The sequence below is a fragment of the Melozone crissalis genome, unplaced genomic scaffold (genome assembly GCF_028551555.1).
Source record: "Melozone crissalis strain CALT ecotype California unplaced genomic scaffold, PUWL_Pcris_2 ptg000057l_1, whole genome shotgun sequence".
Taxonomy (NCBI): domain Eukaryota; kingdom Metazoa; phylum Chordata; class Aves; order Passeriformes; family Passerellidae; genus Melozone; species Melozone crissalis.
The window spans coordinates 9,519,801-9,537,506 of NW_026535835.1; the positions used below are offsets into that span (position 1 = coordinate 9,519,801).

The 17,706-nt window shown below is 43.2% G+C and overlaps 1 protein-coding gene across 1 annotated transcript; it reads left to right on the top strand.

The window, feature by feature from the left end:
* Window positions 1-1,078: 1,078 nt before the first annotated feature.
* Window positions 1,079-16,577, top strand: GDPD1 (glycerophosphodiester phosphodiesterase domain containing 1). The gene is made up of 10 exons (XM_054287400.1): window positions 1,079-1,338; window positions 5,537-5,579; window positions 8,813-8,948; window positions 9,536-9,581; window positions 10,116-10,234; window positions 11,027-11,116; window positions 11,830-11,963; window positions 12,437-12,496; window positions 13,222-13,273; window positions 13,778-16,577. Exons 1-10 carry the CDS (start codon window positions 1,203-1,205, stop codon window positions 13,898-13,900), a joined length of 939 nt encoding a protein of 312 aa, XP_054143375.1. The 5' UTR covers window positions 1,079-1,202; the 3' UTR covers window positions 13,901-16,577.
* Window positions 16,578-17,706: the final 1,129 nt, after the last annotated feature.

Below are 17,706 nucleotides of genomic sequence, written 5' to 3' on the forward strand. Positions count from 1 at the left end.
GTCTTAAAAAAAAATCCTGCCGTTCTGATGTATATTAACAACAAATCCAGAAACTGTGCTCACCTGTATCAAATGACTCTTAAGTACCAAAAAATCAGCCACAGTAAATCGACTTTTAACTGAGGTAAGATGTAAGGCCGTATGCCGAGACCTAATTTAATTTCTAGAATATTTGTTTCTAATTAGCATGCACACAAAATTTAATTTGCCAGTTTGCTATAGTACGGTAATTACACTGCATGACCGGAGCTGAGACCTGGTTTCTGCTCAGAATACATCTGTGAGGGGCTGGCTGAGGAAAAGAGGAAAAGACATCCCTTCCTATGGAATACAGCTTTAGGGCTTGGCTTAGATGGTCTTTAAAGATCTTTCCCAAGCATTCTATGGTTCTGTGATCTCTCAGGGGCTGGATGTGGGAAATGTCATATTCTTTCCATTTGGAATATGACATCGCTGAGGGAATGGATGAAGAAAACACATCCCTGCGTTTGGAATGTGATATCTATGAGGGGTTGGGTGTGGAAGATGCATCCCTCCTGTTTGGAATACGATATAAGGGGCTGGACTATGATTTTATGACCTCTGAGGGGGTGTGTGGGGAAAGAGCATCCCTCCCATTTGGAATTTGACGGGTCTGAGGGGCTGGGCTGGGGAAAACACATCCCTTCCTTGGGAATACGACTTCTCTGGGGGACTGGGTGTGGGAAACTCAGCCTTCCACCTGTGAGGACAGAGCCGGCACAGCCAGGTGGAAAATAAAAGCGTATAATTGAGAATTTCCCCACAGCACTTGCGAAGCGCTTTTTGACCGAGACAGCCCCGCCCATGAGGCGGGCGCTGGGCGGGGGTGTGGAACACACATCCCTCCACCTGCCAGCAGACAGCCGGCACGGCTCGGTTGGGAATTAAAGCGTTTAATTGGGAATTACCCGCGGAGCGATTGTGAAGCAGCGGCGGCTGCGGGCAGCCCCTCACGGGCGGGCGGGAAGGGCTCGGGGCCGCCGCGCCTGCGCGCTGCGCTCCTGGTGGCGGCGCCGGGGCGGCTGCGCGGGCGCAGAGGCTGCGCTCCCCCAGAGCCGCCGCCGCTGCCTCGGAGCCTCCGCGTCCCGCAGCGGCTCCGCCTCGCTGCGAGCCGCCCGCGGGCTGGGACACGGACACGGAGCGCGGCAGGACGGGCCGGGGCGGCCGGTGACAGGTGCAGGATGTCGGCCACGCTCTACGTGCTCTCCACGCTGGGTGGATACGTCCTCACCTCCGCGCTTCTCCTCAAGTGCCCGGGGCTGCTCCACCGGCCCAAGCGGCAGCGCTTTCGCTGCCGGCACATCTCGCACCGCGGCGGTGAGTGAGGGGCTGCGGGGATGGAGGGGAGGGGATGCGGGAGCCTCTCTGCTCTCCGCCGCTCCTGAGGGACGGTCCCAGCCCGGCGCTCGGGGCTCCGCGGCCCGCGGGCGCTGCTCCCTCACGACCCCGGGGCGCTGCTCGGGCCCCCGGGCGCGGGAGGCTCGTGAGGGGCTGCGCGGTGCCCGTGCCTTGCAGGGGCTCCCTTTAAACCTTCCTCCCTCAGCCTAATTTTAGGTGCCACCTGCTGACCAGTGCCTCGCTTCAGCGCGGAATTAATCTCCGAAGTCCAACCGCGCCAGTCGAAAATCAGCTTTTTTTCCTATTTTTTCCTTTTTTTTTTTTTTTTTTTTTTTTTTGTGGGACGTGATGTTTTCCCTCTCAAACACGTCTATTTTTTATTTTTTTTTTTCCTTCTGACGATTCTGTATCCTGGTATTTCTCTCCCCAACCAGATGGGCGTCTGGCTGTTGCTTAGGTCAGGTACAAGAGAGCAATTTTCTTGCCTCTGCCCTCCTGTTTGCTTTGCTTGCTGCTTTCAGGGGAAGCAGAATTTGCTGTGACTCTGTTCTTGTTCCCCTCGGTGTTGCAGGCAGACAGTGAATGGCTCAGTGTCCTGGTAAAACCCTCTTGCATTTGGAAGTCAGGCACGTTGATTCCGTCCAAAATAGGCTTTTAAGTTTCTCCCACATATTCCAAAGCATTGGGAGGGTGAAATGCAATAAGGTGTGTCTTCCTGTTGTGTAGAGATCAGCTCTGTGCTCTTCACTGCTGCCTCACCTAATTTTTGAAATAGGTAGTTTGCTAGTAAATATTTTTCGATGTTTTGTGTCAGAGATGTCTGGTGCTGAGTTTAAACAGTTTTCAACATCAAACTTAGTGCCAATTTATGCAGGAGTTGATCACAGTTTTATCCAGTGGTCCTTAACAAATGCTGCTGCCTTGAATTATCAAAATATAAAAACTGGAGCTGATCTCGTAATGATTTTATTCCTGACGCTTCTTTCATTAACTTCATTTGGCAGTTTAAGTTTCTTTGTAACTATAGCTTTAAGTATACCTTAAAATGTAGCTCTTTGTGTGGACTATCTATATTATCTGTTACTTGGTATTTATATTTTTCTTTCAGCGAAAGAAAATGTTCTTAATTTTAAGGGTTCCTAGTTTTTTGTTGTGTGGGGGTTTTTTTGTTAGCTGTTAAAAACTTGCAGGCGACTTTGTTGGAACTTGGAATGATCCTTTAATCCTCTGTTCTCGCTCCTTTGCAAGCACCTCAGTTAAGATCCGCAGCCCCGAGCCTGGAATGCGAGGGCTCGGGCCGGTCGCTCTGAGCTCCATCGGAACTGCAGGAAAGCCTCGCTTAAGGCAGGATTATTCCTCAGGCACTCGAAATCCACGGTCTGAGAATCGTTCCTGTGAAATCCACCCGAGGCAGGAGGGCAGCCCTGGATATTGCAGCAGCTTGTGCCCATCTGAGGCTGAAGATCCCTCGTGCTTTGCTGTCCTCGGTGTTTACCCTGCAACATAAATTCCTGCGGGACTCGAGTTCCCGGCTTTAGTCACGCTGCAGCTTTAGACTCAGTGTCAGGTTTCCTATTGCATTACTCCAATTAGCTTAACTTGTTTGGCTTTTTCTTCTCTGGGATGAAACCTTGTGCAGTCAAGTTTTTAAGTCTTGATTTATCTTGCTTTTTCATTCAGAAATTTGTCACCTCATTTTGTAGAATCATGCCTGAATTATTTCTTCGTATCTGCATGATTTTAAAAATGATCATTTCTGAGGGCAGTTATGGAGTCTTGATATTCTGTGCTGGAGTCCTCTGTCAGTGCCAGCAGCCCTGGGTTGCAGGGTCCCTCAGAGAGGGTAGCAGGATGGTTTTTACACAGAATAATTCAGATTGGAAGGAACCTCTGGAGATTGCATCTGACCAGAGCAGGCTAACCAGCACCTGGTGCAGTTAGGTTTTGAATATATCCAGGGATGGAGCCTCCACCACCTCTCCAGGGATCCTGTTCCAAAGTTTGCTCACTCTTACACCAAAAAAGGTTTTTTTTCTTACATTTATAAGCTGAATTTCCTGTATTTAAACCTGTTCCCATTCCTCTTGTCCTTTCCCTGAGCACCACCAAGAAGAGTTTGGCTGAGTCTTTATTCCCTCCCATCCAGTATTTGCATGTGTAGGACCCAGACAAAGCAATTCCAGCACCCTCAGCCTCTCATCCCTGATTTTCACAGCCCTTCCTTGGATTTACTCTGATAGATCCAGGTCAGTCTTGTGCTCTGGAGCCCAGAACTGGATGTGGGGCTCCAGGGGTGGTTTCAGCAATGCTGAGCAGAGGGGAACCATCACCTCCCTTGATGTGCTGACCCCAAAACCTTCTGAGGGCCTCCTTGAGGCAGTGCTGGGTGTTGGCTCCCTCTTGGCCATGGTGGTGCTTGCAGAGAAGGAATTGGTGCCTTCCTCATGTCTGGCTGTGCCATTTGGGCTGGGGAAGGTCTGTTCCTCACAGGGACTGAGCCCATGGAGCTGGAAATGTCTTTGAGGAAGTGTCAGAAGCCCTTTGGTCAGCCCAGCCTTCTCACTTTTCTGGGAGAAAATTACTTTTATCCAATAACTCGTGTAGTTCCCCTTTCTGCGTGTGGTTGCTGATTTAGAATTCCTCTTTCAGCTGATCTCTCAACTTTGTTCCTCATTTCCCTGAAATGCTCCAAGTCAGGCATTTGACTCAGCACCCCTGACCTGTCACCATCCCTGGCCCTTGACCACCTCCCTGCCATGTGATTTGTCACATCAGCCACTTGAAACTTTTATCTTTGGAGCTTTCTGCCCAGGAATGTCAGGGTGCTCTTGCTTTGCTCACAAATGGAAGACTTGACTCGGGTGTTTTGGCCCTTCCCTCGCTGTTCAGGATGTATGGGCTGGATTGCCCCAGCTGATAAGTTATCTAAAAACCTCAACATTATTGCAGTTAATTTGTAACTGATCAGCCAGGCCCTGTGCAGGGGATTCCCATTTGTTGGGCAATCTCCAGATGGGCACCATGAGGTTCTCCTGCTCTCCTTTGTCTCTTATTCACTTTTGCTGCTCAGCCAACTCCCAGTTCTGCAATCAAATCCCATAAAATGGTAAATGTCTGATCACAGGAGCTGCTGTGGGCTCACCATATTGTTTTACATTAAACCCTGCAGATTTTTGTCATCATCAGCTTCTAAGTCTTCCATTTTGCACACCTGCCTGAGAACAACAATTTTAAATTGGTGCTTGTGCATTGCTTTAATTAAGTAACTGAGCACAGGTTTAGGTAAGTATGTCCTGGTGAGGTCTTGTTAATAGGCAAGGCCTTAATTGGAGCTCTTATAATTGCTGTTTACAAAGTCTGTCATTCATTGCTGTCAGAGAGCAGCTGAAATTTGCACAGATATCTTCATCAGCACGGGTATCCTCCTGAGGTTGTTTTGTTTGCCAGTCTATAATGTTGCCTGTTTTCTGAGGCACAACCTCAGGAAAAGGCACAACCTTTTCCAGTCCCTAATCAGGCTGATTTTCAAAGATTTTTATGCAGAGATTGCTGGCTTAGGACTTGCAGAGTTTAATCCTGCCTGAGAGAAAATTAAATTTGCTTGTCCTTTCATTTCTTAACTGAATGGATGTGTTTGATTCCTTGTGAGTGAGAGCTCCCTTCTCCTGCAGCACAAACCTGTATTGACAGATCTGTGCTCTTTGCACTGAACAAAGAGGTTGTGACCTATGTCACCCCAGCTGGGTTATACATTTAGGGAGTGTCAGCTTTAGAATGTCTTGGGTGCTTTAATTCATTGCTTTTTTTGTATTTTTTTTTTCTCTTGTTACTCTTCCCATCAGCTCTCAACTCCATTTTTGCATGTACTTTCCCTGTGCCTGTGGGGTTTATTGTCCCAGCTAAATACCTCTGGTAAAACAAACACTTTGGTTTGAATATTCTAAATGTTACACAAATCCAAGAGAAGTTCTTTTTTAAAATCATTTTACTTGGAGAAGGTTGTGTCTGTCCAGGACATTGGTGGCAAAAGAGATTTCTGATTTCTGCTTCATGAGGATATCATCTCATTTCTCAAAATATGTATATTTTAAAACCTGTTAGTTTTAAATTCTATTTTCAGTGGGGTTGAGGGGAGGAAAAGGATTTTGTGTAAGTTTTATTTTTGTTGTTTCTGCAGGTGCTGGGGAGAACCTGGAGAACACAATGGCAGCCTTTCACCAGTGAGTACAGAAGGATGAGAATCTCTGACTTAGGTGTTCTCAGTGTCTTTAGTGAGTGAAGCCACCAAGGGAGGTGGGAATTCCTCAGTTCTTTGGGGTCCCTGTGTCCTGTTTCTGAAATCAGCTCTCCTCTGGATTACCCTATGGATTGCCAAACATCCACTCCAGTTCCACCAGAAGGAGTTGGGATACCACAAATTATGGTCTGTGCTCAGTAACAAATGGAAACAACCCCTGAGGCCTGAGCTGTGCTAAACCAGCAAACAATGCTGTGCCTGGTGGTGATTACTGCTATTAATTAATTTATCACTATAAAGCAGAAAATGCTGCTGTTTATGGTTTTCCCTGCACTCATGCAATGTGTGGAAGCCTCTTACTCAGGGGTTTAAAATGGGGCTGGGACCAGAAAGCCTCTAAAGCCTCCAGCATTTAAGTAGTGAATTTTAGCATTTAAGTAGTGAATTTTAGCATTTAAGTAGTGAATTTTAACAAGGTTCTCAAAGGCATTTGGAGAAGCAGCAAATCTAAAACTCCAGCTGCTGCTCAGAAGGGACCACATTCTGTGGGCTCCTCTTTGTTTTGTTTGGGGTTTTTCTGATTTGCTTTGTGCTCAGGAGCCTCATCAGTTTGCTGTGTCCCTGCAGCCTGAGGGGTGCCAGCTCTCCCAAGCAAAGAAAAGAAAGTCCTGCACTATTTTCTATCTCCATGGAAGCTCAGCATAGTTTTCTGTGGCTTTTTGTTTGGTTTTTTTCCCTGCTGGCCTGCCTTTTTTCAAGTCTGCTACCAGACTTTCTGAAAGTGCTTCTTCCTTTTTTTTAACCATTTCTTAATTTTCATTTCATATCATGCATAATCATTCTGTACACAAAGAGCTCTTGCAATGGAAGTTACTCCATTATAATCAATAATTCCATAAATAATCTATTTTTATTTTATTCCCAGAAATAAGCAGTAATACTTAAAGTAAGGACTGTGCTGGGAGTAATACATTTTGTGATGAGTTTTTCTGACTCTCTTCTGCCCATTTTAATTATTTTACAGCTGTGGTGGGACAAATGCAGATTTTGAACCCACAGCAGCTGCCAGTAGCAAAGTTCATCAAGGAGAGCCAGGGTAGCTCTGCAGGAAGCAATTTCCTCCTGTTAGGAGTAGAAATTTTCTGGCTCCTTTTGGGAAGGGATAAAAGCTTTGTCCATCCCATTTGCTCATTCCCATCCTCACAAGTAAAGCAGCAAAAGGAATGGGGTAGAAAATCAGTGTTTTGGCTGGTGCAGAATGGTCAGGATTGGCTCAAAGAGCTGATCAATCAGAATCCATCAGATTCTGTGTGAAGCCAGACAGGGTGTGTCTGCAGGAGCTGTTCCTGCAGGTTTGCACAAGCAGGAATATTTGCCTGTTGCTGTAGTTGAATCCAGAGGAGAATGTTTGTATGGGGGGAGGAGACATTTATTGGCAATTTCAGTTTCTATACTGTTTAATTTACAAATATCCTGGAAGGAAATGAGAAGCTCTTTGTACCAAAGACAATATTTTTTTAGTTTTGTTTTACTGGGTAAAATGTATGGGGGGAGGGCTATAATCTTATTCTACCATATTTAAATGCTTCTGTGGTGGGTTTAGATGATAAAACAACAGATTTTAAGCAGGAGCACTCTCACCCTAATTTACAAATGCAAGCCTTCCTCACAGCTTGAGTTCTGGAGCAGTTGGATCTGAATCCACAATGATGTTGTGAATCTGGAGCCTTCTCTGGAGCAGTGTGGGTTTGACAGAACAAACTGATTTCCAGCTCAGCACTTGAGGAAGCTCATTTAGCCCTGAGCTGCTTGTAAGGGCCTGGCAAAGCCTCAGATCTGTGAACAAGGAAAGTTGTTGTTCTCCCCTTTCCATGCAGCAGCAGCCCTGACTTTCTTAAGCAAGAAATATTGCTAATAAAATCTGCTGGTGCAATGATAAAACATGGGAACAGCTACAGATCTGGCAAATCTCCTGCAGCAGATTTGGAGTTGCTTTCCCTCAGGAGGAAAAAATCACCCAGTACAGCCTGTGATTCCTCCATATGTAACAGGATTTTGTTCCTCTCCTAATTCTTAATTAGCAGCACTGGCAAACAGTTCACAAATTGGCTTTAATTTGACAGCCCTCCTTGATCATTATCCCAGCTGGACCAGAAATTGTGTTAACCACTTTGGGGAGTGTGTTCTGATTTATTTTTTGGTTTGTTACCACATTAGTGGATGTCCATGGGCTGTGTTCAGTAGCCAATAAAGCCCAGAAGGAAAAGGCTGTGACTGAATTTCCAGAGCTTTGGGTCCCAGGTGGGCAGAGCTCACAGGTGCTATGGGTTTGCTCAGAGTGGGATCAAAAGGTTTTGAAGGATGAGTTCAGACTTTTATCTGTCTGCTGCAATGGCACCTCTTTTCTGGTCAAATGAGCAATTCACTGCTCATTGCAGCTTTTTTTCTGTTCTGATGTGAGGTTTCTTGTTCTTATTTCCATCAATATCATCATTACTTTCTGCTTTCCTTACTCCTCCTATGAACCAAACTACCATGGAGTGCATTTGGGATTGGATTAGAGCTTTTCAAAGCAGTGGCTTGGACCAGGAATAGTTATTTTGCTTTGAAAACTGTGACTGGATGTTTAGTGGTTTCTTTCCTTTTTAATTTAAATTAAAACTTTTTCATTAAAACAATAATTTCAGGTTGTTTTGCTACCCAATAAAACAGCCAAAAGCCTGAAAGTCCCACTGCTATTTTCCTGATCCATCCCTTCCTGATTAATGTAAATAAAGTTTAAAAAAAACAGGCTTCACACCCCTGTCATTTATTGTTTCTCACCACAAATTCAATTTCTTTTTTCACAACCTCACTTCCTGCAGTGCCAGATGTGCTGCTGCTCCTAAACACCCCACTCCAAATCCTGACCCAATCTTTAGGAGCAGGTTTCTCAATCCTGGGCTGGCAGGCTGCAGTCCTCAGGTGAGCTTCCCAAATCCTCTGGGACACAGAGCCAAAATTCCCATCTGTGCTTCCAGAGATGTTGTTTATTCTTGCATCAGCTGCAGCAGAGATCGTGAGGATTCCTGTTTGCTCCTTGCTTTGCAGCAGTTTGTGAGGATTCCTTGCACCACTAAAGCCTCCAAAGCCCTTCCAGTGGGTTGGTTTGTGGAATGTTTTGGGTTTGGAGCTGCACAAAGCACCTGAGTGGTTCAGGGCAGCCTTTCCTTGCAGTGCTGTTAATTTGGGGACGGACATGCTGGAGCTGGATTGTCACCTGACAAAGGATGAGCAAGTGGTTGTGTCCCATGATGAGAACCTGAAGAGATCAACAGGAGTTGATGTCAACATCTCTGACCTCAAATACTCGGTGAGTTGAGAGGGAAATGGGCTGGGGGTGTTGAAAAGTGAATTTGTGGGGTGGGCAGGGGGCTCTGAGTGTGCCTGGTGCCCAAAACCAAAGGGGAGGATCCACTTCAATAAAAAACCCAAACAAAAACCCACCCCAACCTAAACCACCCTCCCTAAACTCCCTGTGCAGTCAGGAGATCACACCTGGCACATTCACACTTGAAAGGGGGATTCACTCCTCAGGATTAGCCTGGGTGAGTGGCTCTGCTGCTGGGATGTCTTGTCACACCGATGGCAGAGTGACAAAAGCTCTTCCTGGTGTCACCAGATTTTTAGTGTGAAAAGTGGGAGATGAATCCCCTCTGCCTCAACAGTGGAATTTTCAGAATTCTCAGACATCTGGGAAAGTTTTGCTTTGTTCCATTACAGCTGACACAAATCTAAGAATGCCAGTAGTTCAATTAACACTGACAGTGATACTACTAAATCTTTTTTATATGAGGAAATAAGTGGCTTGTGAATTATGATTTTTTTGGTCTTTTGGGAGGAGGGTCATGATTATATCCCTGCATTTGAATTGATGTTCCATTCCTCTTTATTTTTAAGGAACTTCCACCCTATCTCTGCAAGTTGGATGTCACCTTTCAGAAAGGTGAGATGTTTGTCTCTTGCTGTTTCAATTTTCCATTTGGCAAAGGGAGTAGAAAAGTGCATTTGCTTCTCTCAATATCATGACAAAAGAAGTTTCAAAAGAAAAATATAACCCTGGCTGTAGAAACCAGTGCAGTAGTTCCTGTAGGTATCACTTGGAGTTCAGAAGGAAATTTTGTTCTCATTTTGTCTTTTTCACATGAATCTCATTGCATTTGGTGTGTGGTAACTGAGCCTGTGTTTGCTATTTCAGGATTTTAATGTTGCCTGCACTCCTACTGTTGCTAAATAATGAGTGAATTTCATGAAGTTAAAACCTGAATGTGCAACATGCTCAGGGCATTTTCATGATGGAAATGAGCTTGTCATAGTTAATTACAGCTGAATGAAGTCATTTTTTGTTTAAAAATGTGATTATCCTTGGAACTTTATTAAAAGTATAAAGTTTGAAGGTGATGAGTGCTCTGCCATTTCTGTTTCTATCTGTGGTTTGTTCAAAGTGGCCACAGCAGTGAGAAATTTCTTGTTTCCCCAGAAAGTCAGTGTGAGGGGACAGACAACCGAATCCCACTGCTGCAGGAGGTGTTTGAGGCATTTCCAGAGACTCCTGTCAACATTGACATCAAAATGAACAATGATGTGCTGATCAGAAAGGTACATGGGCCCTGCTGAGCTGACAGTGAGGGCAGGGCAGTGCTGCTGATATTCCTGAGGATTTTTGGAGTTCTGGCGGTCTGTGATAGCCAGATCTGTGTTCTTGGACTGCTTCACCCTTCACATGTTGGGTCCTGCTCTCTGTGTGAGGTAACAGAGGAGACAGAGAAGGGATCTTGTGCAAGATATTCTGTAAAAGCTCTTCAGGACCCTTCATCTGGAAGAGAAACATCTCCAGCACTGCTGGAGACGTGTTTGGTTTGTACCTCATGGGAAGGATCTCCTTAGGGACTGTTGCTCCCCAAAGCAGCATAAAAAATGATGTTTTTGTGTAGATAGTGATGATGTCAATGTATCTGACCTCAAATACTCAGTGAGTTGAGGAGAAAATGGGCTGGGGGTGTTGAAAAGTGCATTTGTGGGGTGGGCAGGGGGCTCTGAGTGTGCCTGGTGCCCTTAATACAAAACCCAAACAAAAACCCACCCCTAACCTGCAAGTCCCTGTGTAGATGGTAAGAAAGTAGAAAGTAACCTGAGTAGATGTGTTCAACACAGAGGGAAATCTTTCCAGAAAATATTATTTTGTCATTTAGCTTCCTTGAATTCTTTAAGGTTTTTTTGTAGCTATAATCTGTTGTCCTGAACCCATCAAAGCATCCCAACCAGCTCATGATGGGGAAAAAGTACAGAACTCTTCCCTGCAATGATTTCCAAAGCAAGCAGAGTTTCAGTTGAATAATTCTGCGTTTATTTCCAGTGGCTCCAGGTGAGGGTTGTGCTTTCTGTGTGCAGGTCTCAGAGCTGGTGAGTCGGTACAAGAGAGAGCACCTGACTGTGTGGGGCAATGTCAATTATGAGATTGTCTGCAAGTGTTTCAAGGAGGTAAGGCTGAGTCCAGCTGAGCTTTGGTGCTGTGTGCTCACAAATACTACAGAAAAACACCCTGCAAATCAAGATTTAACCAGCTAAGCCAGGCTTCTACTTGTGGTGAGAAATTCTGTGCTCAGATTGTTCTGCTAAAATAAGACAAGCACAGTTAACACTCCTCTACCCTGCCATGAAATACTTCAGGAATTCAGCTTAGTCATGTTTTATTCTTGTTTTATGGAATATAGGGCATTGCAGTTTTATGCCAGGAGTTCTTAGAAGCCTGCCTTGCACATCATTCATTTGATAAAAAGCAATTTTCCCAAGGATTGCTGATTGTCTCTTTCTTTGCATGAAAATAATGGATGTGGCCACTAGTGGACAGAGTTGCATCAGCACAAAGCTGTTCTTTCACAGCTATCATTTTCCTCCTCCTGCTGAGGAATTTTACAATTTAGAATTAAATTACAATTGTGCTTAGTCCAAGGGAGTTATGCACCTGAGTGAAATCCATCTTATTGATAGTTCAGTCTAGTTGATTATTTCAATTTATCTGTGCAGGACAACACCCCATTTCCTACCTGAAGAGCAGTTAAATTTATTCACATAAAACAGCTTCATCTCAGGTGTGACTGCTGAACTTCAGCCATGCATTGATGAGTAAATTGAATTGCAGCAGAGTTAAAATCTACCAAGCTAACTGAGAATCTCTTTTGTGGTTCCTGCAGAACTCTGACATTGCCACCATCTTCTGTGCCCAGCGTGTCCTCCTGCTCCTTGGCCTGTTCTACACTGGGCTGCTGCCCTTTGTTCCCTTCAAGGAGGAATTCTTTGAGATCCCCATGCCTTCCATCATCCTCAAGTGAGTTACAGCCACTGCTGCCCCAGTGTAAAGCAGCTGATCCCTGAGGCCTCCCTGAGCTGGTTTTTGGGGCTGAGGTTCCTTTTCTGTTGGCTTAGGCACTTTTGGATATTGCTGGGAGAATTCTGTGCACAGTAATACACAGCAGTTCTGTACTTACAATAAATTCTTGCTCTTTTCTCCTCTTTTCTTGAGAACAAATTTATCTGATAGGGCCAAGAGACAAGCCAGCAATAGAGTGGAAATGAGATTTCACAATCTTTCTCATTCTTCACTCAAAATGCTGCAGAATTCTCATCTCTGCTGCTTCTCTTAAATGTAGCTCATTTCTCTTGTATAACCCAATTCTACGTCACTGTCTTGAGCAGTGAAATTACTGCTCTAATTTGAGCAAGATTAATTCTTTCTGTTCCTTTTGCTGCAACATCTCAACGAAGATTTTAATCTGTGCTCTGCTAATTTTTCCTCAACAGGCTGAAAGAACCAGAGAAGATGTCAAAAAGCCAGAGATTTGTTATCTGGCTGGCTGACACGTAAGATTTTTGTCTGACTTTTATTTATATTTTGCTTTTATATTTATAAACATTTGACTCAAACAACTAAGATTAGCTATTGCTGTATCTATGCATTATATATTTTCAGTGCCTTCCAGCTTTTTGTCAGTGCAGGATAAATCAGATTCAAACTTTATGTAGGTGTGCTCTGTGCTTTTATTTTCCATACACAGGAGCTTTCTAAAGTGGGAATTATTCCAATTGTGTCTGTTAAGCTCCTGTCCTTAATTATGCATAGCTAATTAACATGCAATTAGATGCAGAATGCAGATTTTGTGGATGCGACTGTTTCATAATGTCAGAGGAGAGGCACTGTTTGCCTTACAAGGAACATTTTGCATTTTGAGAATATCTGTGCTTCAGAAGGGATTTAGGCACAGCTTTTCAGTGCCTGCAGTGTCTCCTGCCTCTGACATCTGATAATTTAATTTCTCCAGGACATTTTCATGTCTTTGGGTGGGAAGGATAAAACCTCACCTGAAAGCAGAGTGGTTCACCAGACAAGGTGTAAGGTCCCTGCAGGGTGAAGGATTTCTCTGCTGGATTTAATCTTGATACTTGAATTATTTGAACAATTTCTAAAATTGGATTTCTCTTGTGGAAAACTCTACCCATTGTATGGGAACTTCATTGCAGGTCATCAACAGACACTGAAAATTCCAAATATACCTGAAGTTGTTCATTAATCTCCTTTCCTTTCTCAGGCTGCTGATGAGGAAGGCACTGTTTGATCACCTCACAGCTCGGGGCATCCAGGTACAGTGGGCAAAGCTGAAGTGAGAGTTCAAACAGACAGACCCAGCCTTGAAGGAGGTTCCTGTTCCCCACAAGTTCTTTGTGTTTCTGGGACCTTGAGTTGCTGTTTAGCTCCTGAGCAAAAGCTGCTGCTGTTATATTTGCAGTGCTCTGGTTGCAAAGGAACATTTGTACACCTGGGGGAAAAAGAGTTTTTTCATTTTAATCCCTTGAAGTCAAAATTAAGCCTATAAAATCTATAAAACAGTTATCTGATGTGGGGCTTTCACAAAATAACACTGACTTCTAGAAGGATACAAAGTCTGAGGCAGTGGAATTGGAGTCACCATTAAAAAATGTCCCTTTTGGAAGGTGAGGGAGAAAAGTCCAGCATCAGTGTCATCATTTCTCATTTTAAATATGCAGCAATATCTCTCTCAGATCAAACAATTTAGGTTAAAAGTCCCTTTTAAAAGAAAATGAGTATTTCCTGTAATAACTTGGTTGTTGTACCCCATTTCCTAGGTGTACATTTGGGTACTGAATGAAGAACAAGAATACAAGAGAGCATTTGATCTTGGAGCCACTGGAGTGATGACAGACTATCCAACAAAACTGAAGGAGTTCTTACATAATTACCCAGCATGAAGGAAGAAAACTGAGAAAGTCCTTCCAGAACAGATTGTGAGCCAAGGATTTTCCTCACTAAAAACAAAAATAATTGGGGGCAGCATGCACAGATCATTTCTGTTGGAAAGATGTAACTGATGATCTGTTTCCTTGTTGTCAAATCACTACCTAATGTCAAGGTTGTCTATTTATTTTAAACTTTAATGACATAGTTTACATTTGTAAATAGCTCATTTAGTAACAGCACACTTCACAAATGATGATTAGGAAGAGAGTTGCCTGATAAGGTACCTGTAGATAATAAGCATCATTTTACCTGTCACAATTGTTCCTAAGCAGCTGTCCAGACATGTCAGTTATTCCAGTTATATTCTAGTGAGCAGAAACTGAAGAATTTCTGAAAGTGTAGCCTGTGTGTTTGCATTTCTTGTGTTGCTTTTAGATTTCAGGTAACTTCTAGAGAAAAAAAAAAAAAAAAAAAGATAAAGAAAAACAGGCACAGGAGAAACAGCAAAGCAGACTCTGTGGCTGGCCAGGTAGTGAAGTGCACTCAGTGAAGGTGGTCACTTTTAGCCAAAATTAACTCAGTGCAGATTTATTCCATTATTCTCACTGACAATAATGTTGAACTTGAGTTGGAACTGGATTTGGAGCCTCTCTGAGGTGATGGCAACACTGTGACCTGTTGCTCCAGGATTTAAATCAGGATCTGGGTTTGACACCAAGTTCCAGTGCAGGGTCCAGCTTTGCCCCTGCCTCTGGCTGCCTCTCATGGCAGGGGCTGGATTTCCAGGATGGAAAATTGCACTTGGTACAGATTCCACTCACTTTGAAGAGCTTTTCCACCATGCCCTAAAAATCTTTTGCACATTTGTGGTTCTTGATGAACAGGAAGTTGTGGTTTAGGGTGAGGGACCAAAGAAGTTTTTAAATTTGGTCAGGAGTTTCAGGGACAAATGAAAATGTTCCTATTAAATGATTCACCCAGATTTTTGTGTATTTATAAGGGGAGGAAGTGTCAATCTAATGTGTACAGATTTTAGTCTTTTCTCTCCACAAAAATCCATTCAATATCCATCATGTTTATGTGCATGGATGTGGGAACTACTGGCAACAGCCAGGAAAGCCCAGTTAGGCAGGAAGGTATTTCTGGAAGCTTCCATGCTGTTGTGAGCAGGAGTTACCCCAGTGTCAGCCAGGTTGGAGCCTGCAGTGCCCTTGGGGTGCTCATGGCATGGCTGGGCCGTCAGGGCTTTGATTTTGTGGTTTAATAACCCCCAATGTCCAGAGCTCAGGCACTGAATCATCAGATGCTCTCTCTAAAGAAGAGTTTGGGTCCAGCAGTGTCTGTTTCTTGAAGGGATTTCCTGTGAAAATAATAGATTTAATAATAAACACAGTAATCAGATGTGTTTTTACAGCAAGGAGCAGCCACTGTGCTAAAAACTGATTTTGAAGTCATTTTTTCCCCCTTGGTAGCTCAGATTTGGGAGGTTCTTGTTGCCCCCCCTGGCTGCTGTGCCATATTTATGATTGTGGAGCATCTTTGCTGTTCCACTGCCTGTCAGGAGGCTGTGAGGATGCCAAACCTATCTGCAGGGAGAGGCTTTGTTTCTGCACCACAGCTCCTTTCTGAGGAATACGTCTGGGTGAAATGGAAAAAACCTGCAGCATTTAGGATTCAAGTGAACATGTGCTGCTGGGGGCAGATGAGTTAATGTTGTCCTTTGGAATATCTGCCTGCTGAGGATGACTGCAGATTCAATTTCCTTCTAATTTAATCAGCCTTGTTGCTTATTGAATGGAAGAGAGGAAAATGGAACTTCCTAACTGTTCATGGGGGGAAAGGATGAAATTATTTATTAGCTACTAAAGCTTTCTGTTTCCCTCTCAGACCAGCTCTGTCTGCTCACATAAGTGCTAATAATCAGTCAAGTCACAGCTCTGCCTGCTTTTTAGAAGCCACAGAATGGTTATAGAAAATGTTCCACATGCAGCTCAGAAAATTAAAAAAAAATTCCACCTTTCTGTCCCCATCTGCGTTTATTAGCAGTTTGTAGCTCCAGATAAGTTTTTATGCAATGTGGGTTTTTTAAATTCAATTTTATTGCTGTTGAATTTGTAACACATGCACCAATATTAAGATGCAGATATAATTATGGTTTTAGAAAGTTATATCAAAACCACATCAAAACTGATTTGTTTCAGTTAGGAGGAGCTAAGTTTTAAAATGCCAGTTTTGATCTCTGACTTACTTTGTGTCAAGTTTCCCTCAACACTCAATAAATAATCAATTTTCCATTATTCTACATTGAATGATAAAACACAGGCACTGAAATGACACTTTTATATTTAATTTTAATATTTTAATTCTCTATTTAGTAGTAGAGATGGAAATTTCTGCCTTGTAAAATTCTCTACACATTTCCCAACCCTATTTTTGTCAGACCACCAGTGTTCTACATCTGATGGAGCTCCTGACTGTGCTGATTATACATTGACCTTTCTTGGATAAATCTGCTGCTCAATATCTGGAATTGGGTTGGGAGGGAAAGGCTCCAGAGCTGGAAAAGATGGAAATAAATAAAGCTGGAAATAAATCCAGAGCTGGATTTATTCCCTCACCTCTGGGATTTACACAAGAGCTCAGCTCTGATCTCATGGGACAGAAAATGTCCCATGGGTGACTCCCAGCCCCAGGATGTGATAACTGTTTGTGACAAACACCATGGACTTGGGGCAACTCTAAAAAACAAAGATTTGTTCTTTCCAATCTTGTTTGGAATATTCCAGAATCGCTGTGTGATTTTTTTTATTTTTTTTTAAACCACTTGTACAGAAAAGCTTTTGTTGAGAACTTGCACAACTGTCAAGGAGGATGTTCAGTTCATCTCTCTCTGAGGTGAGATTCTTTTCAGGTACTTTTAACTCTAAATATTGTTTACCACTGTGTTCTCCACCCTGTTTATGTATGAAGGATGACTGCATGGATTTCATGCACTTTTAATTTGCAGAAACTCTCGTGGACCTCTCTAGCTCCAAAGCTATGCAGTGATTTCTCTTTTCATGTCAAGAAGGATTTGATGCTTTGGAAATGTGGCACATTAAAACATCTTTGCTCATAAAAGGTCTAAAACTGAATGCTTGTTAGGTGTGACTTCTTTCCCTAAAAACCTCGTTTCTGAGAGTTTTGTGTTTGCAATGTCCTTGGTTTGAGTTGGTGTTCTCAGGAATTCCACCTGCAGCAGCTTTCTGTCCTTTCTGATGATCAGCAGGATAAAGTTTCCTCTAATCCTAGAGGAAACATTTTGGATTGCCATTAAATTACATGAAATATTAGGTTTTAAGGTCAAGTGTAATTTTGAAGCCTTGAGAGTTCATATTTAGGTGAGAGAGGTGAGCTGGGGGTTTGTGTGTTACAATTTCCAGTAACTTCCAAAGGATTTTTCCAGCACTGTGAGAGGATTCTCCAGATGGCTCTGGGTGCTGTTTGATTTCTTAAAACACTTCCCAAATGTTTGCTAAACCAGAACAGGGAACTGGGGGACATGACAGAGTCTTTAACATGGAAAATATTTATTTGTGATCACTTCAGGTGCTGTCACCTGCCATAAATCTGCAGCTCAAACAAAATATTCAGAACAACTTCACAATTTATTTATCCAAAGCAAGAAGGCTCGAGGTGCTGATTATTTTAAGGAATTTTCAGGATATATATATATATATATATATATATATATATATATATATATATATATATATAAAAATTGCATATATATATATACACACACATATATATATATATAATGTGATATATCTTATTA